Source organism: Diplotaxodon limnothrissa, linkage group LG7 (assembly GCF_057381915.1).
Source record: "Diplotaxodon limnothrissa isolate DT_005_m linkage group LG7, D_limnothrissa_male_GT1.1, whole genome shotgun sequence".
NCBI lineage: Eukaryota > Metazoa > Chordata > Actinopteri > Cichliformes > Cichlidae > Diplotaxodon > Diplotaxodon limnothrissa.
The window spans coordinates 55,951,307-55,975,637 of record NC_140602.1 but is presented as its reverse complement, the minus strand read 5'-3'; the positions used below and the strand labels follow the sequence as shown (position 1 = coordinate 55,975,637).

Sequence of the window (24,331 nt, the reverse complement as noted above, 5' to 3'; positions counted from 1 at the left end):
AAACCTCAAACCTGTTCAGAGATCTGAATCTATGATGCTGGAAGATCAGCTGTATCAAAATTTAGCAGAAGTCAGTTTTGCAAAGTTACTTGGAAGTATCTTATCGTTCTTATAGATGCTTCCAAGTAGTTAATATACTTTATAGTAATAATAATGGATTGGATTTATATAGCGCTTTTCAAGGCACCCAAAGCGCTTTACAATACCACTATTCATTCACTCTCACATTCACACACTGGTGGAGGCAAGCTACAGTTGTAGCCACAGCTGCCCTGGGGCAGACTGACAGAAGCGAGGTTGCCATATCGCGCCATCGGCCCCTCTGGCCAACACCAGTAGGCAAGTAGGGTAAAGTGTCTTGCCCAGGGACACAACGACCATGACAGAGAGCCCAGGGATCGTACCGGCGACCTTCCGGTTACAGATGCGATTCCCAACCCCCTGAGCCACGGTCGCCCTTAAGTGTTAGTGTTCTCATATTATAGTTGTTATAATATAGGAACTCGTGAAATTCTCTATAGTAAGGCACCCCTTGGATCTCCTTTATGAAAATGAAAGGTGATAAGACCAACCCATAAATCGCAGGGATACTTCAGCACAGATCATTCAAATGTAACTGAATTTTCAACCACAGGCTCTTAACCCCACAGGTGAACTCTGAACAATATGATGCTGTAATAAAGTCTGCTTCTTGTCCACGTATTGCCTCTCTAAACCAAGATTAAAAGATATATTAACTGTATCAAAGTGCGTTCAGGGATTGCTATAGTTAGGTCTGTTACATTGCTAGGATTATCACTGAATTCATTTTCCTTTGGATCAGCCCTTCCCCTTGACCTCATTTTCCATCAAAATCAAGGTCAAGGAGGTAGGCTGTCACTTTTGGAGTGTTCAACACTGCATTAATCTCATGTTTAGCTTAGCATGTTTTGCATGCCGATTTTAGCAGTAATTATATAATAATAATGGATTGGATTTATATAGCGCTTTCTAAGGCACCCAAAGCGCTCACTCATTCACTCACTGGTGGAGGCAAGCTACAGTTGTAGCCACAGCTGCCCTGGGGCAGACTGACAGAAGCGAGGTTGCCATATCACGCCATCGGCCCCTCTGGCCAACACCAGTAGGTGGTAGGGTAAAGTGTCTTGCCCAAGGACACAACGACCAGGTCAGAGTCCAGGGATCGAACCTGCGACCTTCCAGTTACAGATACGCTTCCCAACCCCCTGAGCCACGGTCGCCCATATACAAATGTTCCTTTACAGTTAAATGGCTTTCCTGCAGCAACTGCACCACTATTTGTTGAGGAATGTGTTTCTAGTAGTGGGAATTTCCATGTATGGATATGGCAAAGGATTTGTGATTTCCATGAATTTAAAGTTAATTGCTGTATTATCACAGACAGATGTGTAGATGTAATTGCCAACATTCAATAGTAGACCGACTTCATCTTGTTTTAACATCAGTTTACCAAATCTGCAGCACTAATCTCTGTTTTTGAAGCAACTGTTTCAGAGCAATAAGTTCATTGCAGTAATTGTAGTTGTCAACCACCCTCTTAAGCTACAGTTACTCTAGTTAAGAGAATAGAATCAGTTACATACTGTCGGTTTGGCCAAAACTGCCAACAGAGCAACACCACTAACATGAACTCATTTTACTCATCAGTCAAAACAAAGCCATTGTTTCGTAAAAAGAAGAGTTTTATTTCATTTTTAACAAAGCCCAATACAGATTCAAAGCAAAACTGGGGAACACTGGCAATCTCAATCCAATCGTTTTTGGGACGCCAACACCAAAGAGGAGCTTCAAATAAAAAGGACAACAATAAAACAACAATACTACCCAGAAATGGGGTAAAGAAATAATGGTGCACGTTGTCAGACTTAAGAAAAATTGACAAAGGGAATCAAAATGTTCATGCCAGCAGCTGCTGAGGATCTAAATGTCAAATATGAGACACCTGTTAACAGCTTTGGAGGAAGGGAGGGGAAGAAAAAAGGAAAAAAGACAACTCCTATAAATGTGTTACATTTAAAGTTGTGAATGAGTAATTTGGTCAAATGTGTTAAAACTAGTCTGTGTGTAAATAACGAAAATTGTGAATTAAAACTAAGCTTTCCTCTGTGGTTTGTACATGTAGACCGTTCCCAAGAGAACAAGTTGTGTCCAAGATGGGAATTAAAGTAAACTGTCACGCCAACAAAAAACAGGAAACTATCAAAATCAGATTCTGTTAATGTCTCTACAACTAGTTTTCTACAGATACGTTCAACAGGTTCACCTGACAGCTGTGATGACATGTTGAAGGGTTACAAAATATATTGTGAGTAATACAGTTTGTGATTTTTTACGTCATAGTTTACGTGGTCTGGCGCACTTGTATCGTAGACTTGTAAAAGCCAAATTTAGGGTGTGGGAATAGAGCACGTGGCTTTGTTTTCCTTCTTTTAGGGGTTATGAAATATTATGTTACCGTCTGAAATGAGCCGATCCACCCATGTAAACACAGTGATTTTCTGATACAGAAAAAATAGTAAGTGTACAATGCATATTGATCTTTAATAGCAATATCCACCAGTTGAAAACACCAGTCTGCTTTGATATATTCTCATATGGGAACAAATATATTTTATAACAAAATAAATCTATACTGTTGTTTCTGTGATGGTAGATAAGGGTCGTACAATCCCATCAGCCTGACCTTCTTTGTCCATTTTAACAAAGAACTGCATGTAGGCTTAGCTCTGTCGGAAATAGTACTTGTGACTAAAGCAGCTCAAATACTCAAAAGGCTCTGCCTGAGAAGAAAAAATTAGTTTGAAGCCAAAAAAAAAAAAAAGAAAAAAAAAACCTTTTCATCTGTATACCAGTTGTTAAAGTAATTTATAATAAAGTATGTTTCTATCATCTTCTAAAAATCATAAGCATTTTTTAAACTGTATCTTGGCATTTTGACAAAATATCCTCTTGGATATTTACACAGGAACAAAAAAATACTTTTCAAGCACTAAAACAAGCTTATATTGTGGGTTTGCAACAGAATAAAACAATTCTGAAATAAAAATGGAGAAAGGTTTGCATAGCAGATCAGGATACAACTAAAGAGGAACAAATCCTTTTTGGTACGAGTCATGACTGCACATTTTCACATATGTACATGAAAGAATAGTCCATTCATAGTTTCTCCCTGCCCACAGTTCAAATCAAGTTTACGTATGCACTGTAATGCTCATCAGTGAGAAGGCAGAGTGTGGGTACTTGTCCTCTCTGCTCTTCTAATAAAAGTCCATAGGAGTTTCTTTTGTGAAACTTTGTTTTGTTTTTTAAAAAGTGCCATTTTGCTACATTTGTCAGCTGATCCATGGTCTGCTACTGAACAGTTAATACAAGCAAAGTGTTACACAGCCCTCCAATATCACAGAGTTTCCTGATTCTATGAGATTTGGTCACATGGACAGTCTCACACACACACACACACACACACACACGCGCGCGCACACACAGACACACACAACAGGGGAAGAAGGGGAAAAAGGAAAAACAAAATTTGTAGCCGGTGAGTTCTGTTGCGATTTGATAATCCAGCTGGTAAAGCTTTTGGGAACAGGGGGAAAAAACAAAACAAAAACAAGCACCATAAGGAGAAGGCCTCAAATGTCCTCCGCTGGGCGAGTTCAGCAGTGTTCGCTCGATTCTGTGCTCCCACAAAAAGCAGAAAGGGGGAAAAAAAAAAAAAAAAAAAAAATCTACATTCAGACTCGCCTCAGGCTCATGGTTTAGGCAAAGTCACTGAAATGTTTCAGGCTTTGTTGTGACTTTTCCTCCAACTTCAAGTCCAAGTCCGGCTATCGAAGCCTTAATCATGGTGGTCGAAACATGTCTCCAACTTCCATGGGGCCTTAATCGTCAATATGGATACGTCCGGGTCCTCATCGTCTCTGTTGAGCGTACACAGGGTACGCTAGTGTCACATTCAGAGAGTCATTGTGCTGGACCAAAGACGTGTGCTGGTAGTGAAGAACGAGTTCTTTTAATGAGTTGTACAGGTTATAAGGTTCAGCGAAGCCGTACCCTGTGGGGGTCTTGTTGATGACGCAGTGTTTCACCTCGCCGTCCACACTGCAAAGAGAGGACAGGAGTCACAACCTGCTGTGATGCTCTCCATCAACTTTAAAAGTAGTTCATTCAGTGGTGGCTGAAGCCGTAACAGCAGGAAGACATTTCAACACTAAAACTGCAATTCTTTGCTACGTAACAGCCAGATACGTACACCACACTGCAGGCGTAGCATCCCGCTTTGCTGCTGTCTCGAACCAGGAATGTTCCGTCTCTCTTGCCCTGGAGGATCGCCTCCGCCTGTAAGCGATTGATGTTGCCCAGCTTCCAGGTTCGCTCATCATGATGAGGAAGGTCTTCATCATCGTCCACCATAGAATATTGACTAAAAACACAAAACAAATATAAGTTGTCATGAAAAATGCACATTTTTTTGTCCAGCGAGTGGATGATTGACACTCGCTAACTTACTCTTCTGTGCTCTCGTTCTTGATTCCCAGCCACTCGTTGAGTTTTTTCTGCCTGACTCCCTTCTGGGTCAACCACCTACAAAGAGAAAAGTCATGGACATTAGAAAGCAGGACAGACCAATTTTGATTTCCCTCAGAGGGAAGACTAGTTTCCGATGTAGCCAGGATGCTGTTCAGGCGCTGCACTTACATGAGATACTGGTCTCTGGTCTTGCGGAGCTGGATGAGGTCAGGCTTGATGCTGTTCATCCTCTTGTCGATCTCCCTGTAGTCTGCTGCCTGTTTCTTCAAGTCTTCTTCCAGCCTGCGCTTGCTGTCTACTATTTCACTAATCCTCGATTTCAACTTCTCGTAATTTCCCATGATCCTGGAAGGAGAGGAAAAAAAGGATGAGTTCTGAGCAGAGCAAGCATTTCGTTATCAGCTGATGCACAACAAAGTGTGGTCTGCTCTTACCTCTGAATCTCTTTTTCATTGCCTTCTCTCCTGAATTTCTCAATATACTCCTTGCTGTAGCGCTCTTGTGTTTGGCATTGCTCCTCGAATATTTTGATAGTTTCATTGAAAGCCTCTATCGCCGTCCTTTTCATTTGGATTTCCTGCGAGCAGAAGCACAGTGTTAAGCACTTGACCTACAAACACTGCAGTAACACTCTTGATCCTAGGTGTGGGGTGGTACTCACTTGTGATGTTCTGGTGTACTCTTCATAGAGACGGTCGTACTCTTTGTTCTTTTCTTGGTATTGCTGGTGGTACTCGCAGAGCTTCCTGCCCACAGCTTCGATGTTGTCCTCTTTTACCACTTGATCCTGAAGAAAGAGTCATAGTCAAATACAGGAAAAAGTTGAGGTTCAACTGCTTTAAACACGCAGGTGTTTTAATTCTGCTGGGATGCATTGAGCTGCCACCTCACCTGCTGGTGTTTAGACACGGGGTACAGCAGCTTGACGTCTAGCTTGGGGTTGTACTGAGCCAGGGACTCGTTGCGATAGTGGTTGATGAGCTCGACGACTGAGTTGAAGGTTAGTGGATCAGAGAAGCCATATTTACCATCTCGATGGAATATCTTGATAAGCTTGTTGTTTCCTCCTTTCCTGTAGACGAAACAGCAGCGGCGGTTAAACCAACAGGTCACTAACTACAAATGGATAAACAGTCAATTTGAGGAAACAGAGGACAAGACACTTACCTCAAAGTCAGAGTGTAGTCTCCGTGCATTTTTGTAGAGGCGTCCCGCACCAAAAACGTACCATCTGCAGTGTCCCTCAGTTTCTCATTGACCTCTTCCCTTGAGATGTCTCCCCAGTACCATTCAGCATCTTGTAGCGCCATGTTGTTGTTCATACCGTTGTTAATCACAGATGTGGGCTTGGGTGGCTTTGGAGGTAGAGCTGCAGGAAAAGGCAGAGAACACAGAATGTAAATAAATCGACTACAACGCGATTAGGCTTATGAGTGTTTGTGTTAAAATAAAGCCGACTCAGAGCTCGAGATCTGGACATTTTAAGGCAGATTTTTAGGGGAACGCTTGCACTGCCTTTAAAATGTTTACTTGATCTTCTTGTAAATAATTAAAAATACAAAAAAAAAAAAAATTGCTCTTTGAATTTATTTAATATTTCAAAAGAATGAACCCTCATCTGGATAGGCACGTAGGCACACATGCTCGTTCGCATGCATCCTTTTCCATGAATTGGGTTGTGGGGAAAGGAAAAAAAAGGCTTCCCATGTCTAACAGAGAGGCAGCATTGGTGAGGCAGTGGGAGGAGAACTGAAGCGTGAGTCAGGGAGAATGAATTTCATTCAAGAAATGGAGCCATCTATAAATATTTCCAGCTCCTAACGCAGCAGTGAAGCCTTTTTCATGCAGGAAAAAAAAAATGCAGAGAGAACAGCAGAAAAAGATGGCTGCACAACATTTTACAGTAAAATAGGACAGACTGAAATCCTAATGACCCTTTAAGCCTTTACCAGCAGGAAAGGCTGCGCTTTAACGCAGGATAACCAGATTCTCTTCTACCATCAGTAAATCAATTAAACTCTTAAAGCTGGAGCTCACCGTGAAGCTACCAGTAGCAGAGATAAGGCAGTCGGCTATTTTTAAACCCCACAAATCTGCACTGCTGTTGTTCGCTGCCACTGCATTCACAACCCTCCTGCTGCAATGGACCTTGCAGAACTTTGCACGCTGAAACCACAAGCACTGTGCACACAGCTACAACCGTGACATAGATTTCAAATGTTTCCATTCTGCGCAAATGCAACCTACCAATCCGACCACAGCGCTTCTCTGCATACCGCCTGCCTTCCAACCTGATCACACTTTGTCTCCAGATTACTAGAAATTTCTAACTCGCGTGAAGAAACCAGGCTTCTAAAACCAGAGCCAAACACCTCCACAGACAGACAACTTGCGCTGATCCAATCTCGCCTCTGCTCCACACAAATACTTTATTACAGCCACTTAAACACGTACTTGAAAAGCCATTAAGGGCAGCTTGCTCAGTAACGTGTTACATCACTTACCACAGCCAATCACACAGGGGGTCTGTCACCAACCGCTCCTGCATCTTTCATTTCCTGTGAGCGATGAGGTCATTGTAAAAGTGTCGCCTTTTTAGAACTCTAAATAGATAACTGAAACGACTGCGTCTCTGCATCAACCAGCACTGCGTCCCGGTGTGCATCCATCTGCGAAAGCAAGCGCTCCGCATCTCTCTGCTAGCAGAGGAGAGAGAAAGGACCTGCTCCCTGTTCCATGCTTCTCCTCTGTCATCCTCTCGCTCTCTGTTCAGCTTGTCCACTTGCTCCCCTGCAGGTTACTCGGCCCCTCCTCCCCGCGAGTGTCGTGCGGACATTTAGTCCGTCCCACTGCTGGCACTCGTAAAGCCTACTCTGCTGCAGCAGCACGTACGCAGCTAAATTATAATGCCTGGCCCGGTCAGCGGCACCCAGAGCTCCAAAATACGTCTATAATCCCACAGCGTGACGCTCAGCACGACAGGGATAGCTCCCTTGATTTCCTGAGTGAAATTAAAATAGCCCCAGTTCTTGGTAAAGGTAGAAGATTCAAGTGAAAGCAATCGTTGTCCTTAGTTCAATTGAGGGACAGTTGGTGGAAATTTTAGACGCTTAAGTTATATAGTTCACATCAACTACAAATGAGGAAAAAAAGAACAGGTTTTAATGTTTGAGTAAGACCTAAGTGAACAAACCTGTTCCACCGCACTTTGATAGAAAAAAAAAATACAACAGTGGATTTAAAAAGACTTTATCATCAACTAGCCATTGTCCACCATAGCTATAAACTACTTAAATGTTCAAGAGCCTCTTTTGTCTGATCTTAATGCAGAGGTTCATGCGCACTCTCCAAGTATGGCCCATAACTCATAAGCATGAGCAGTTGCCCGAGGCAAGTTTGCTGCTAGCAAAGATTGAAGTCTTACTAAAACACAAACCTATTATTCCTGTTCTGTCTTTTCTAAGCTGTGACATTTGTGTCTTAATCTTACGCACGAGGCCCATTTCGTTATAGCCTGAAGGCAAACGCAGCAGAACACACAATGTTCCACTTTTGACACCTTTATAAGACAAGACCTGAAACATCAAACTTACGTTGCAAGTTGTGCATGTCTCGAGGAATCAGTTCTCTCTTCTTTGCAGCTTCTCTTTTATTCCCAAACAATAAAGTAAATCCAACAGAGTTAGTTTCAAGTCCTTCTGTAAAGCTCCATTTCATAGTTTAGACCAGTGAGTACATGGACGTGGTCTGTTTTAATTCTTAAAAGGTCACGGCTTTGTGTGCCTCTTAATGAAATCCAGGTAATCCGCTCGACGTGAAGCAGGTGCCGCATGCGACTGTCTCACTGACTGACTGCTCAGTTCCTGCTGACGGTGCGGTAAAGGGCTGAGTCTCTCTGTCTTTCCCTTTCTGAGCCCTGTGAGGCAGAGGCCTGCTCACGTGTAGTCACAAAGTTAATGATTAGCAGGAGCCGCTCCAGTGTCGATGCAGCCTGTTCTGAAAGCAGCCACTTGTGCCAGCTGCGTTGGTTTGTGTGTCTCTCTATGCTCTTTGGTCACTCCCTCTTTCTGTTTGGGGAAGGAGGGGGGCAGTCTTATGATTAACTTGCAAAGTTTCAAATATTTGCTGAGTTGAGCACTTTGAGACAGGGAGGACATGTGGACATCCACTGAAGGGGGAGGCAAGTGGCCCTAGAACTACAAGCAGCCCTGAGTTAACAAGAAGTGCTCTGTGGAGCAGGCCGACTTTCCAGCCAACCAAATCTAAGTGGGCCTTTTGTCGCTTACTTAAAATAGGAACGCAGTAACTGGGAGGCACACACACACACACACGCGCGCGCGTGCGCGCATACAGGTCATTCACAGAAATGCATGCATGTTCCGTACATGTGTGTTTAGAAATTAGGTTATTTACCCGTACTATTTGCATTAGACAGATGACTGAAACCAGTCTGGCCCGACTAAACATTGCCATGTGTTACACTGGGTACAGTCTTTATGGGTATGTGCAGAACCAACAAAAAGCATTTCAGGGTTTCTCTCTTGCCTGCCCGACCATTCAGTCAGCCATCCATCAAGCCTACAGCCAAAGAGCTCCCTGCAGGTGCAAATCACTGACAGCTGAGAGCAGACCATGCACAGGAGCGTTATAAATAGTCCTAACAGGTAATAAAAAGTTTAAGCAGCCACAGTCAGTGCTGGGCCTGCCAATGACACCGCTCCCAACTAGAGCTGTAAAAACAGAACTGCCATGCAATGCTCTGCTGTCTCAAATCACCAGACCAGCTTTGTCTGTATGCAGTCCACTGCAGTAACACGAACAAAATCAGACTTGCACGAATCTGTCATCTATACCGTTGGAGGCACATGCTACATAACAGCAAAAGCCAGAGTAGAGACGAAAAAAAATAAAAATGTGCTCCAAGAACCACCCAGAATCTTACTGAAGATTTTACATCACATGCAAATTCCCCAATGTTCATATTCATGAGGCTGACAAAAATAAAGCTAGACAGAGAAATACTGTTCTAACACAAGTTGCTACTTTGTAGTCATTAAATTCCAGTGAGAACCTTTTACATAATACATAATACCATTTCATTGCATATAAAAAAAATTAAAAAAAAAACATTCATCTGCAACATGGAAATATGCTAGTTCAGAAAGAAAACTTTTCATGCTTTACAAACTGAGAAGACCTAATTCAAACCACTCCACAAAGACTCAACTAAGAACACTTGTTTCTACTAATAAGCACATGCTAAAAAAAAAATCAACTCGCTTTAGCGCCATAATATGAGTAACTTTCCAATCACTGGGTACTTTGTGGTTCCCTACAACTGCAGCAGCACTAAGTCTCGACCCTCCTCTTCAAGCTATTAATAGCTCAGGTCTCAGTCAGTGCTGTGCACAGTCAATGCAGAGCAAATTTATGTTCTCCTTTCAATGTAAATCCTGCACAAGTTCCTTACAGCTTTCAGTTAGATCAGTAATGCAAAGCACAACATCCTTTCCATCTACTTTTCCTTTTTAACTGAATGCATTTTTTTTAACCGTTTACTTTCATGCCCTGAGCACCCACAGTAGTAGGAACAGCAGTAGTTTTGTGATGGGTGAAAAATCGAGCGAAAATACAGCAGTCAATTACCTGGTGCAGCTTGACTGTCACTCCACTCACTGGTCACCAGAACCTCAATGATCTTGATGTGAGAATCCAGACTGGGTTCACAACTGTGAGGGGGACAAAAAAGCAAGGTAAACAAAGTTTGTTTCAGAGCCAAGGTGACAGTCACTGCTGCTCTGTGCGGTTTTCAATCAGATAGCAATTCAGGCTTAGCTACTTTAATTGTGCCGCACAGCTGGTAAGCAGAAAAGCTCCAACCTACATCCGTGTACAGCTAAAACACATGAATGTGTGATACACTGCAGTGCGTGTCTTGCCATTTCTTGACTAAGCCTGCATGCTTATCTGTCTGCTGACTGAGTGCCTATCTTTTACAAACCAAAATATGCAGCATAAGCCTTACACTCCCAATACCCACCTGGTGGCCTGTTGTCTGAAAAACACAGGGCTGAAGATCTCGCCCAGCGATCTGGCACTGAGCAGGTTCTTGGAACCGTTTTGGCACACTCTAGCAAAATGCCTTAGCAGACAGTGGAGAGTCAGCCAGTACTGGGGAGGACGGCCTGGGGCGCTAGCAAAGCGACGTAGTAGCTGGGCACATTCCTCAGGATTCACCACCTCTGTTGAAGATGAGAATAGCCAAAACGTTCAGGAAGACAGGAGATAAAGTGCCCTACTTTAAAGTCTTCTGCAGTTGAAAAGCAGCACAAAATGAAAGCTCTCTTTACACAGTAAAGAAATGGAAAAAGGAGTCATGTGCAATAAAGACTTGGAAACCGCAGAGACACTGTGTGGTTGACAATGAGCATAAGGTACACTGGCAGGTGATTGGCTGCTCAGAGATGCTAGAGATAAACTTTCAGGCTTGTTTTAGTTCCTATTAACCGCAGATATCCTGTTTCTGGCCATGTGACAGCAAGAGAATGCATAACACTGAGAATTTCTTCTTTTCCCCTCTGCTTGCAACAGACAGCAAGACTAAGGTTAAGGAAATGTGCTAAAATACACAATTAGAAATAAATACATAGATTTCTATTTCTTATTTTCTTAAAGGACCCATAGATGTTTTAGAAAATAAAAGCTAATTTTACACAAACAAAAAACAAAGAAAAAAGAAGTCCTCAGACACAATGGGTACTGATGAGGTCTTGTGGTTTAGTGTTCATGAGTACATGATGTTCAGCAGCAGGGCACGAGTACATTACGTCAGCACTTCTCTTTAGGCCAACCTGTACAATCAACAAATGACCACTGAAACTGTGAGGGAACCTTCTGTTCTCACCTTTAGCACTGTGAACCATCTGAGCATATATTGCAGTGGGAATGATGGGTTGGGGAAGATCCTGCAAGTACCTACGCAGACCGTCACACAGGACTGGAAGCTCCAGGTGATCCAAGTCTGCAGATGGGGGGTCTGAAATGCAGAACGGCACAAAGACGCACGCTTGAACTCACTTCAGTAAAGTTAGGTTTAACTATAGCACAGACTCTTCTGGGCCAACAGACTCTTATGCACACACTTAGAAACCTTTTTTTATGCACCCCACTCATTTTTTCCACTCAGACTTCCTCTTCATATAGGCTTATAAAACACATGATAAAAAGAGCTACTTACCACAATCAAAATACTGCCTGACTTCAAGTCCAGCACCAGCGTTAAATGTTCTATATAATGTGGGGTTATCCAGACCTACAAAATAATTAACGAAACATACTGTAGAAACATAACATGCCAAATAAATGCCAACAAAAATATGAAATTGATTCAGTCAAGCTCACCTTTCCTCTCAATTGCTTCAAGCAGTTTGATCAAAATGGGTGGAGCAATCTCTGGAAGGGAAAACTGCTCCGTCAAGTCGGGCAAGAAGAAACCTAAAGATCGTTAAAAAAATAAAATAAAATATTTTTTAAATAAATAAAACAAGCAATTTCAGTTTGTGTAAACGGAGTGAAAATCCTCCCACCAAGGCTTAGTACAAATCCAGCGTCATACCTGTGAACCAAATTACTCAGTCCAATAAATATGCTGGCACCACACAATTTGCTAATAACAGTTGAATAATTCCATTTTAGCACCCCTGCCCTTCCCAAAACACAAAAGCCAGCAAAGCAAGAAGAGAAAATGTTTCTACATCCAACCTATGCTTTCCAAATCAAACAACAACACAATCACAACCAAGACAATCAGTTGCCCTATGCTGTTGGCTGTTTGCAAAACAGACACGGCTTTAAGGGGATTTCACTAAGCTCATTTCTTCGAGGTGAGTGCTGACAATGGCTGGTTTTACTTTCAAAACTGAGTCCCACACAGCAGAATTTAGTTACACTTTTTGGAGATTGTTCTATTTTTTACTCTTATGCTACTGTACCACAACGAATTCCCTTTGTAAGATCAAAAAAGTATCTATAGTTTATGTGTAACTAAATAAAGATATCAACTGGCCAGTCAGTTAAATACAGTTAATCCTGTGATGACTGTTCATGTGACCTTAAATGGTAAGGGGCTGCCATTCATCTGAACCAGCAAAGACTCATTAGATTCTTGACTCCTCAGAACTTCAAAGGAAGCAGGTACAAGACCAATGAAGTGGCTTCAAAAGTAAAATGTGAGTATTTATAAAAGGCTGTTTCAACAGGAGGTACTGAGCACTGAAGTTAAGGTTTGGCAGACCAAGGAACTAAGCAAATATCCTGTGATATGAGGTAAGCCAGGTCTGACTTTTTTTTTTTTTTTTTTTTTTTTACTTATTTTTCCTTCAGAACTTTGCACCCAGGTGTGGACATGAAAGCAGGAGGGGAGTTGGCAAATCTAAATAAAATCTTCGCCAAGGCATATTTTGAAAAGGCTTTTTTCCTGAAAGGCTCAACTGTTCAACATCAGGTCTGCAGTTTCAAAATGCTGCAAAACTATGAATGGGACCCTTTCTCTTAACATTATTTTTTCTTTCCACCTAAAAGTGATTACTTTTTTGAATCAGGCATTAAAGGCCAAGTACTGGTGTGGCTAATACATAGACGCATAGGGGTTATTGAAAAGCTACCCTTTTGCATGAAAGAGGGTTCAGTCAGTTAAATAATAAATTCTGAACCACATTCTCTGGCTAGGGCAGGACCCAGGCTGCCTTGTTGTGTGTCAAGTACATGTATTAGTAAAGCCTTTCAAACCAGAGAACACACAAAAATCCACTTTGGACAACTGGTCATCTGGAAGATGTTATTGGAAATACAAACTGAAAGGGAATGGAGGGGGGAGGAAGGTTTCTCAGAAGTTGGTGTTCCATCTCAGACTTTGCAAAGTTTCCTGAAATAGAGATCGAGACATGCAGTGCAGCCATCACACACCTTGGAAATGTAATCTTTCTCCCAGACAAGATATCCAACACGATCTTCCTTCTACAGCCAAAAGGTTTTCTGAGAAACCAAATTCACAACCTGAAGTTAAATTTAGAACACTGACCCACCCGTTGTCACAATGTTCAAAAAGCACATGACAGCACGATGCCTGGAATTTTTAAACAATAAATCACAAATATGTGTAAGGAACAAGCAAATTTTCACACATTTACTTAGATTAAAAAACACTCAACACTTGAAAATGATTAATACATTGATATACAAACAGCTGCTCGTACTTCTGCACAGCTTGGAAACAAACCAAAAAACAAGGAGAATCTTCCAAGTGATCCTCCAGCCTATTTATTCCTACCACAGTCAGCCTCTGAGGGACACGGGTCAGGAAGGATATAGAGTTGCTTCTTGGTACTGTCGACAATGTGATAGTTTCGGCACCAATGGAATTGTATCAAGTAGCCGAAGAAATATGGCGGAAATGCTACAAGGTATCAGTGATGATTTCTGAGATGCCTTGGCATGAGATCAAGGCTCAACGTGCCCATACAGGCCAAACCACAGAAACATAAAGGGGAAAGGAAAAGAAAGAAGAAGAAACCTATAATTGATGTGTTCATGGAAGGCAAATTAATTCTAGAAAAACTTTGTAAAAATTGGTAATAAGTAAAAATTAGCTACAGTAAAAGCTATCCATTTCTTTTCTACTGCACATAGGTATACCTAACTGTGATAATGGCACAAGGTGAATGCAGGTTCTGCAAAACTCCTTACTGCAGCTTATGCAAACTGAATCTCCAACTCTCTCTGGAAAGGTAATTTTAATTCTATTAAACAAACAGGGCCCTCTATGTTTTACAGTAGCATTACGGCACTATTAACACAATGTGCTGGCATTTTGCTCCATTTACAACAGCTGACAGGCTACACTTCCTCAGACTCTCTCCAAGACTTGAATAGAAGCTGGTTTCTGTGGTAACTAGGGTATGGAGACAGAGGCCCCTTGGACGTGCCTCTACACGTCTGCATGTTTGGCAGACCTCATGATATCCCCCAAGGCCTCAGCCCGTCAGTAGTCAGTTAGACAACCGCAGGTTGAGGAAGTCGATGCAGCTGCCACTGGTTCTGCTGTGGTGTGGGGAACAATCTGTCCGGCTCAAACGGCACGTCTGAGCCGAAAGGACTGTGGGCAGAACAGAGCTGGGGCACTACCAGTGCACTAAAGATAGCGCTCACTTTGGATAAATTTAGAAGGCTGGAAAAAAGGTCTAGCCAAGGCACAGTGGTGATAGATCACCACCTAACACATTTTAAAGTAAAAATTGTGCAAAATGTACAAAAAAAATTTCAAAGTTGTTTGTCTCTACAGTAGCATTTAGTAAGACTAGGTGCAGCTAGTTTATAGTATTACCAAAACCTAAAACCTTTGCAATGCCAAATTCTCTGGATTTTCTGTTGGCATGGGCAGCACTAACATGTCTGAGCATGACTGTGCTGAATAGTGAAGCCCTGAGCTGAATTAGGAAAAAGGGCAGGCAATGTCTCCTCCTGCAGGCTGGAAGATGAAGTGCAAAAGCAAAGTAACAGCCAATGAGGAGACTGTTGCTACAGCTTGGCAATTAACCCTATGAAGCACAGAGCATCAGTGAATCGCAAAAGTAATGCAAGCAGCCAGTTTCCCAATGTGAGATCAAATTTAAGAACCAATGAAGCCTCTCACATCAAATTAAAATAAACCAACTCCAAATCTGATAACTTAAATGGCTTGAGCACAATTGTACAACCTGCACTACTGCCTCACTTTAAATTATAAAGTAAAAGGATGATTAAACAGTGTCTTCATTCAAAGATTAGCCACTTTCAATGTGAACTAGCTTGTAATAGTGCACGGATTTATTAAAACCACAGCTAAAGTATATTATTTAATTTGAGAATATATTTAAGTTATCAAAAGGTCAAATCAAAACAGGACTAAAACTTTTTATTTTTGTTTGTTCTGATGCAAAAAGCCAAATGTCACCAGGGACCATAACAATCATAATCAAATTATTTTTGTTGGTTGGCAAATGACTTATTCAAGAACTTCACCAAGTTGGGCTTGAGCATTTCCAAGAAGAGATCATCTTAGCCTTGCACCTCTAATAGTATGAAAGTGGGGCATATCATGATGGCTGCTTAACCGCAATAGTTTTGAGATATGCAACTGCAAAGGCTCTTTTTCTGATGACACATTAAGAGGCACAGGAGGGAAAACACAAATATAGCAATTCTTGCCTTAACAGAAGTGACCAGGACTTTTGATGCAAAACAATGCAAACAAACTTCCAGGACAGATATAACTGAATGGAGGAGATGATTTATTGTGTCCACTCCTTAATGCAATGCAACATCTCCAGTGCACAAGAGCTGCCCGCACACCACACACATAACTTTCCTGGCACCAATGAAATTGTGTTACTCTCCAATCTCACCTTTGTTTAATTGCACAGAGTCTGTCTGCTCCTCCCTGCCTTATTTGCTTGCTCCATTTCTTAATCCTGCTAGCAGACATGCTCCGACTCCCGTAAAGAAGATTTGGCAATTCAGACTTCAGCCTCTGAACGGCCTCATGCAATGAAACAGTTATGCACACTTTGATGCACACAAGTCTCACTTGCTTAAACACACAATTTTTTTTTTTAATGAATCTGTTATTTTTTGAGTCCTAGTCTTTTTCCCTGTCATATACTGAGCAGCAGTAGAGTTGTCCCCTTAACTGTAACCTCAGTCTGACATTCTCTGAGGCAGACAGAAGGGGGAAAAAAAAAAAAAATAATTGTCATGTCTGGCACATCCACACAGATTAAGAACAGGTCAACCCCCCCACACACACACACACACACACACACGTGTCACTGTTATTTAAAGCAGTTTAACAGTTTTAAGCAATGCTTAAAGTTCCTCTTAATTTTACATTTTAAACCGACCAGAGGAAAAATTAAATGCAAACAGTTATTGAAGCTACTACATTATTTGTCTCTGCATCATATCAGTTTACAATACAAACCACCCATGGAGAAGGCTACAAGAAAAAAATTAATTGATGAACACTAGATGGGAAAGGGTAGCCGGTTAATACAGACTAAACTTTAAAATGAAAAATGAAGGGACTGCTCAAAAGTAAACTGATAACAAATGGAAAAACTAAAAATGTGAGAGGAAAAACAACTTCGTCATCTTAGGTTTGAATCGGGATGCTAAAACAAACAAAAAACTAACAAATCGCCTTTCTTTAAGGACAGTCAAAACTAAATTTTATTATATCTGCAATTTAATGATGTGGATGCAAATTTCCTTTGTCACGTGGGCTGCTTTAAACACACTGCATGTGACAAGGCTCCCCTCCCCATTCTGGAAACTATGACAAGTCATAATATATTTAAATCCAGCTCAAGTCTGAGATTCACAGGCACTGAATTTGTCAATGACACGCTTCTCACCTCTGACTAAAGCTTTTTTTTTCCTCTCCTCTCAACAGCTTCTAAACATACTAATATTCCACCTAGTACAAAAGTCAAATACATTTCCTTTTGCCAGCAGCTTGTCCACTCATAACAATGACAGCACAGAGCAATCGCTAGGGTGCTATTCATCATCCACCCATTTGTTGTATAGCTGTATTGTGCGTCGAGATACAGCAATCAGCACTTAGCACAATACAGATTCATCACAAAGGTACAAATCAGTCCACTATGCAGTCTGTACGTACCCCCGACTACCAAATTCCTGGCCCCAGCTGCCTTTAGTCCCACAGAGGAACACTACATCAGAGGAAACTATCACACGATAAACTTCTGCTGTGCTTATTCTGCTGCTGACTTGGATGGATTTAACGAACTGTGACTGTGCTCTGGACAAATGAAAAGAGTATACCAATTTGAAACCTACGCCAAAGCCATTACATGTATAATTTAAGAGAAAAGTGAGCTCTTAGCAAAGGGGGGGGAGCAAAAAATAAATAAAAAAAAAAAAAAAAAAAATGACACTACCAACAGAAAGTGTATTCAATCCAGCAGATGTCAGCCTGAGTGCTAAAGAGGCCCCGAGAAGGAGAGCTGCATTATCTCAAACTCCAGCTATGCAGAGTGCTCTCCCTGAAACGTCTCCTCTGTACAGGCTGCACTCAGCCTTCCAGTAGCCAGCACAGATGCTCCATTAAGTACATCCATTACTAGTTATAAAATCCACATTTCATTTTTTGGTAACCAAAAAAAGTCTGCATACACACCAGGAGGCATATTTAGCAGAAAGCTATAAAACATTTCACTGCATTTTTTTTTTGGATAAATACTGCGTACTATAATGTTGTGCACATGAAAACTTCAAACATACTGATAAGGCTCAGACAAGCAGGGGAACACAGCCTGCCATCAAATATATCCTTAAACAAGACCGAGCGTGTAGGCTGTACCTAGTGATAGCGTGCAGAGCAACAACCGGTTATTCATACTTATCTAACGTTTTGGGAAAAGAGGGGGGAAAAATGCTGATGCTGGCCAACAGATGGGAGGAGAAAAATAAAGTAATTACACACTGAAAACACTGAACTGAAAACACAGAGGTTAATATTAGGCCATAACATAGTCACTGTCTAAACAAATTTAACATGCAACGTGCTTGTTGGGCATCAGGAATTACACAATTGGCTACAGACTAAAAGTAGCTGCTTGTATTTTTTTCTTTTAGTACTATGACTCAGTTAGCTTATTCGAAATTCCACCTCAATTACTTCTTTTTCACCATTAAAAGCAACATACTAGACGTGAAAGGTGTGAGAAGTTTTTAAACTTGGAGAATTTCAGTTTGGGAACCAACTGTGGATTTTTTAAATTAAATCAAATAAGCAAATTGAGCTCTGAGCTGGTTATTTGCTTTCCAAGTTCTTCTGCTTGGCAGCACCACACATGTATATTCAGTTAACTGAGAGGCCTAGTAAAAGGAGCAACACTTTAATGTTGTTTTTTTTTAAAGAAAGGCTGAATGCTGGAATGAGGACTAATAGTTTCCCAGCCCAGCCCTTTAGTCTCTCTCTTTCCCTCTCCACATCTGCTGCACTCATGTAAACCCCCCCTGTGGCTAAGGGAGGAGAGGCCCCTTTCCAAGCCCTCCATTCTCCACCCTTTTCCTGGGACCAGAGCTGATGGTAGGAGCTATCAAAACATTAAAAAAAAAAGGAAAAAAAGGAGGAAGAAGGAGAAAAAAAAATCTGGAGTAGGAGGAAGGGAGCAGGATCCCTTGGTGGTGGGCAATAAATCACAAACACTCCGAGCAGAAGACCCTCTTCAAAGCCCCCTTGAGCATGCAGATCCCAAGCTCCTCCCAAAGCCTGCAACCTACCCCAATCCCAGCTGCAGCCCCTCTGCCAAGCCCCCAGCTCCACTTCAGCCCTGATCCTCATACACCCATCCTGAAACTAGCACAGGGACTCTCTTCCCCTTTCACCCACAACTCTGGGCCCTTTCTCCCCCCCCCACCCAGCTCACACCACCACCCAGGACACAGCAACTTTTCTTCTCTCAGTGCTACATTCACACTTGGCAGTGCTGCCACTCAACCACAACACATCCATTCAACATATGCCCCTTTTTTAACAAAAAAACAAAACAAAAAAAAACAAAAAAAAAAAAACAGCTCCTCATTCGCACTGTAGACCACAGCAAAGAATTTCACAACAGCACCACAAATGGCCTAAAAACTAGAAACCTGGCGACTACAGCTGCTCTTTAGGTGAGCAAAAAGCTTCAAGTGCACATTAACAAGCCACAGAGTCTTTAAAAAGACGAGTTTTAACTGCAGTTCATAGTTGCGGCCTGAGCTGTAACACTGACTCACATTTCAAAGGGTCATTTTGAACTGCAAACATCTCGAAATAATTTTTTTTTTTTACCCACCAAAAGAAAAAAATTAAATTTAAAAATTTAAAAAAAATAAATAAATAATAATAATATGGAGACACCCCCCCCCCCCCCACCACCAAAATATTTCAGCTATAACTTAGATATTCTGTGATGTTAGTAATATGTGATTGATATTTTTACAGATTTAACAAGGTGTTTAAAAAAAAGACCAGAAAATTATTGGTTACATTACTTTTTTTTAAGCAAATTATAGTTTAAATGATGACACAATCGATCAATTTTGCTTGAGCTAGCTTAACTGCCCCCCTGCTACCAGTGTATACATTGAGCTACACAGGCTTCTCCACACTGGTACGAGAATTGCATTCCCTTAAGATGCAGTTTGAGGACAAAAATGGATGATCTCGGCTGGTAACATATGGCTTGCAGAAAATGCTCTGGTGTACTATATCCAGCATAAACACCAGAGCCCGTGTCCTCTGGGACTGAGCATGGTTCACATTCAGTGCAGCTGTACCGCACCAGGCAGAGTTGTTAAACAAAACCCTGTTTTGCAGCATCAGCATCCTGCTGATAACAGATTCACAACTCTGACTTGCTAAGGTTTTACTTTAACACTTAACTAGTTGTCTGTGTCAGTGGACTACCAGAGAATGCACAAAGCGACATAACAGGGTTTGTTTTTTTTTGGGGGGGGGGTTAATATTGCTAACATCAGTTTACACCCTCAGGATTTTAATACATTCAAATTGTCACAATTAATAATAATGTTAAGACAGATTATGAAAACTGTTGTAGCTTAAACTAGCAAGTTATACAGATAGCTCATGCATTTGTCCCCTTTTTCGTACAGAAATCACACTGCCGTGTATTATGCTGGTAATCCAGGAAAAAAAAAACCTTCAGAACTTTGAGATAAAGGAGAACACCCATGAATTTGATACCAATAAACATGGTTTAACAGCTCTTGTTTAAACTCACCTTGTTCTGAGTCCGAGTCCATCTCTGACTTGAAGGAGGAGGCTGGAGCTACAGGTAAGGGTCTCAGGGGCCTTGGCTTGGGTGTAGGGGGAGAGATCCATTTCTTCCCAATGTACTCTACATAGGTGCCAGGAAAGTCCCCTTTTTCCTGAGTGGTCTCGTTAAAGCCTGGCAACCAGCCAATCTCATCTGGCCGCTGCTCCAGGCCATCGGTGACCCCAAGAGCCACCAGCTCTCCTTTGCTTACCAACAATATATCCCCAACATGCAGATCAATGTCCTCCTCCCTCTCTTTTTTATAATCATAAAGTGCTCTGTACTGATACCCTTCAGCACTCATGTTTGTGTGTTTAATGTTCACTTGTAAAGATGAGTCTGAACCAGTCTTGTTATTTTTAAGGGTTTTTTCTGAGTAACTTAAGCCCAGCTACTCATTTGCTGGTTAAAATGGCTGTTGTTCCAACAAAGCTACAATTTATGATTTTACAGTGAAAACAGTCTCTAGCTTGTCTTCATTCTTTCACAGTTCCCGTCTCTCGCGAATAATTTGCAGCTCTCTTGGTGTGTTGCCTCGCAGTATGTACCCATCAGTAAATGGCCTGCAGCCGTGATCTTGATAATGCTGCCCAGACCTGTAAGATGAGAGGAAAGAGCATTTACAACAGGCAGCACAAGACTATGATGGGCTCCTTACAATGCCCAATGTGAATGAAATGGGTTATGCCAAGATTTTACAATATAAATACTGTAGAAGTCTGCAACTTCTCACAGTAGGCCCACAGTATACAGTAAATACATTTAAAATGTACACTTTTATAATGATACGCCATAATGCATTTGTGGCCCTACTTTGTCACATGGCTTCCAAATCATGTCTGCAACAGTTTTAATGTGTGCCATCACTGACCCACTCAGTATTTTTTTTTTTCTTAAATCAGCTGCCAACAAAATAACTATTAAAAAGTAAATAATTTACTGAAGAGCAGACTCCATATTGATGACAGTGTAGTTTTATTGGAACATTTACAGTTTCTGGCACACTGAAATCGACTTCTCTGCTGCCCTGCCAACATATAGTGGGCTAGCGTTAGCATTATACTTGACAGCTTTATTCTAATGCCGACAGAGTTATATAAATAAACATCACCCTTATGCATAGGTTTAGAGTTTTAAAACGCGCAGGGAGCGAATTTGTGCGTTTAAAAACGTATGCATGGGTCCAGTTTATTCTGCTGGCGGCTTTACAGCCCTGCGGTGCAACTTTACAGCCGCTGCAAAAATGTCGGGGGAGTAGTCAGCTAAGTTAGCTAGCCAACATCAGCCTGCTGCTAAACTAAACCACCACCTAATTAGCCATCAGCTAGAGGAAAACAGGATAAGGGTTTACTAAACGTCTCTATTTAAAACCAGAATCAGATAGCTTAGGCTATTAGCAAGGTTAGAGTTGTAACGAAAAAGTTAGCAGAACAGGGAATTGGAAAAAAAATAAACTTCAATGAAAAAAAGGAGTGCATGTTAAACCGAGGATGATGATGAGTCGCTTTAAGTAGTTTTAAATAACTCAACAAAATTTAAGTACTTAACAAGAACACGCTTTAATTGTAACTTCATAAGAAATAAATTCTTTGTAGCGAGGTTAAAAACACTGGAGAGCAATAACTTACTCGTACACGGATCCGCAGACGAATGCAACGAGCCCTCTTTCTTCCACACTAAAACACTTCCAATTCGTTATTAAGCTTTAGATCTGCGATGTGCGAAGATTTAATTGCAGCCGTTGGTGGATCTCTTACGCGCACGGTTGAAAAAGAAAAACTCTCGGCTCGACTTTAAATCCGATTTAATGAGAAGAACAAAATGTTACGACCTACACCCTGCCGACGTGACGGAACAGCTTCACCATCCAGAACAAATGTTCCCTTGAACGTCGCCTCTACGACCAACAAGGGGGCAAGCACAGAGCGGCATCTCATTGGTCCATCTTTCTGTCAATCAAAAACGCCTCATAATCTATCCAATCGTATTCCTGTTGTGGTGGGCACGCCCCTCTCCGTGTACTCTTGCAACTTGAAACACCTGTGGAAATTACATAACTTTTGCACGCAGTCCTGCCATTACCTATGTTCTGTTGGCTGGTGAAATTAAACATCTAGCATATTTTTTCCAGAGCTGTATGATTTTAAATCATGCACACTAAAACAGTGTGAAACTAAAGCATAAAAGAGCAAAAATATATTGGGCTGGCCATATTCTTTATTGGCTTATTTTTTAATCCACATCTTGAACCTGAAAACTGAAATCCACTGAAAGATATAATTGGTATATGGTAGAGTTAAACTTGGTGTTTCGTCACCATAGTTTCACTTTTTTGTTTCTATAAATCATGATATCTCCTCAGAATGGAAGGTCCCATAATCTCAGTCACCATTAGAAACACATGACTGTGAATGTGGGTGGCCTAATTATGACAGGGAAAGAAATCCCTTATCAAGCATAAACCCTACTGTCCCGATTGCGCTAAAAAGAGACTGTAAGCAGCTTTGTGCAGGGCTAGGTGCCTGTAAGTGTTTCCACTGTCACACAGACATCAGGGGCCATGACCATTCAGAAAAGAGGAAGTAGTGTAGAAATCAGGAGTTGATGGTGTTGAAACTAACAGTAACTCGGAACTTCAAGCTGCTGATTGACATCTTTTTGACATCTTTCCTTGAGTCATATTAACATGCAAAAACAAGCTTTAAAAGTACAAAATTTCAGTCCACTATTACAACACTAACAGGAAATGTAGCTTTCTTCCTTTTCAATGCAAAAGTAACTAACCTGTGTCCACTGAATATTAAAGATGGGTTTTATATTTCTGCTGCAGATGACAGAAATGAATATTTGAACCACCAGACCATATAATCCCTCACTGTGCCAGCACCACACCTCATCCCCTGATTAAATAGTCAGGCTCTGGTGACCCATCTGCTCCCCCTGCAGATAACCAAACTACACCTCTGCCATAGCACATTTGCTGGACCGGAACTTGTTGATATTTTCCCAAAAGAAAAATTAAGAGTAAACCATGCAAATGTGGATTTCATGGTTCCCATAAATGCCTTATGGCTTATTGGCTTGTTTATGCAGCAGAATATCACACAAACATGCCAAGTGGTGTTTGCTCCGAATGAGTAGTTATTCATTATATGTTCTTCACTGCCACAAAAAAGCAAGTGGTAGTGTAAATTTAGCAACCATGTTTTAGTAAAGACATAGTTAGAATTTAAGCCTTTAAACTTGTTTAAACTCGTGTTTCCTTTTTCACAGGGAATATTTGCCTGTCATTACAAACTGCTGATATTTCATTTGTTTTCAGTTCAACTTTTAATTCAGTTCAATTTAGTTTTATTTGTACAATATCAAATTACAACAACAAAATTTGCCTTAAAGCGTTTCATATTGTAAAGACGTAACAATAATGTATAGAAAACCCCAACAATCAGATGACCCCCTATGAGCAAACACTTGGTGACAGTGGGAAAGAAAAACTCTCTTTAAACAGGAAGAAGCTCAGGATCAGGGAGTGGCAGCCATTTGTTACAACCAGCATAAAACAAAAGCTTATCTTTTTCCAGCTTATCATCACTATCATCATTTGCATCTAGTTTGACCCACTGTTGATCTTTTCCGCTTTTTAGGGACTGTTTTCCCTTTATGCAAAGCTCAGAAGCTCGGAATACAAACCCTCTTTATTATTCATGACAACCTGCTCTTTAAATGGATACTGAATACTAGGTAATTATTGTGAACTTGATCGGTTCTGCTTTGAATATTTTGCATTTATATTGTATCCTTTGAACAGTTAAAAATATATGGGAGAAACTTTGCTCATTTTGTACTCAAGGTCCAAGCAGTCACTTTACCAGGGCTGGACTGGGATAAAAAAATCG

The 24,331-nt window shown here is 41.2% G+C and overlaps 1 protein-coding gene across 1 annotated transcript; it reads right to left on the bottom strand.

Annotated features, from left to right (window-relative positions):
• Positions 1-1,690: 1,690 nt before the first annotated feature.
• pik3r1 (phosphoinositide-3-kinase, regulatory subunit 1 (alpha)) lies at positions 1,691-22,303 on the bottom strand. The gene is made up of 15 exons (XM_085359985.1): positions 22,064-22,303; positions 20,400-21,031; positions 11,953-12,045; positions 11,789-11,863; positions 11,456-11,587; positions 10,592-10,793; positions 10,198-10,280; positions 5,719-5,920; positions 5,443-5,623; positions 5,213-5,338; positions 4,986-5,128; positions 4,720-4,896; positions 4,531-4,605; positions 4,274-4,444; positions 1,691-4,122 (listed from the first exon to the last, which is right to left on the bottom strand). The coding sequence occupies exons 2-15, from the start codon at positions 20,737-20,739 to the stop codon at positions 3,933-3,935; spliced, it is 2,190 nt and encodes a 729-aa protein (XP_085216111.1). The 5' UTR covers positions 20,740-21,031; positions 22,064-22,303; the 3' UTR covers positions 1,691-3,932.
• Between the last annotated feature and the right edge of the window lie 2,028 nt (positions 22,304-24,331).

Coding starts and splice junctions, on each gene's coding strand:
- pik3r1 (XM_085359985.1), bottom strand. CDS start 20,739: ATGAGTGCTGAAGGGTATCAGTACAGAGCACTTTATGATTATAAAAAA. Junction 11,588..11,788: donor CAGGCAGTATTTTGATTGTG/GTAAGTAGCTCT, acceptor TCTGCATTTCAG/ACCCCCCATCTGCAGACTTG. Junction 10,281..10,591: donor TTCAGACAACAGGCCACCAG/GTGGGTATTGGG, acceptor TCCCCCTCACAG/TTGTGAACCCAGTCTGGATT.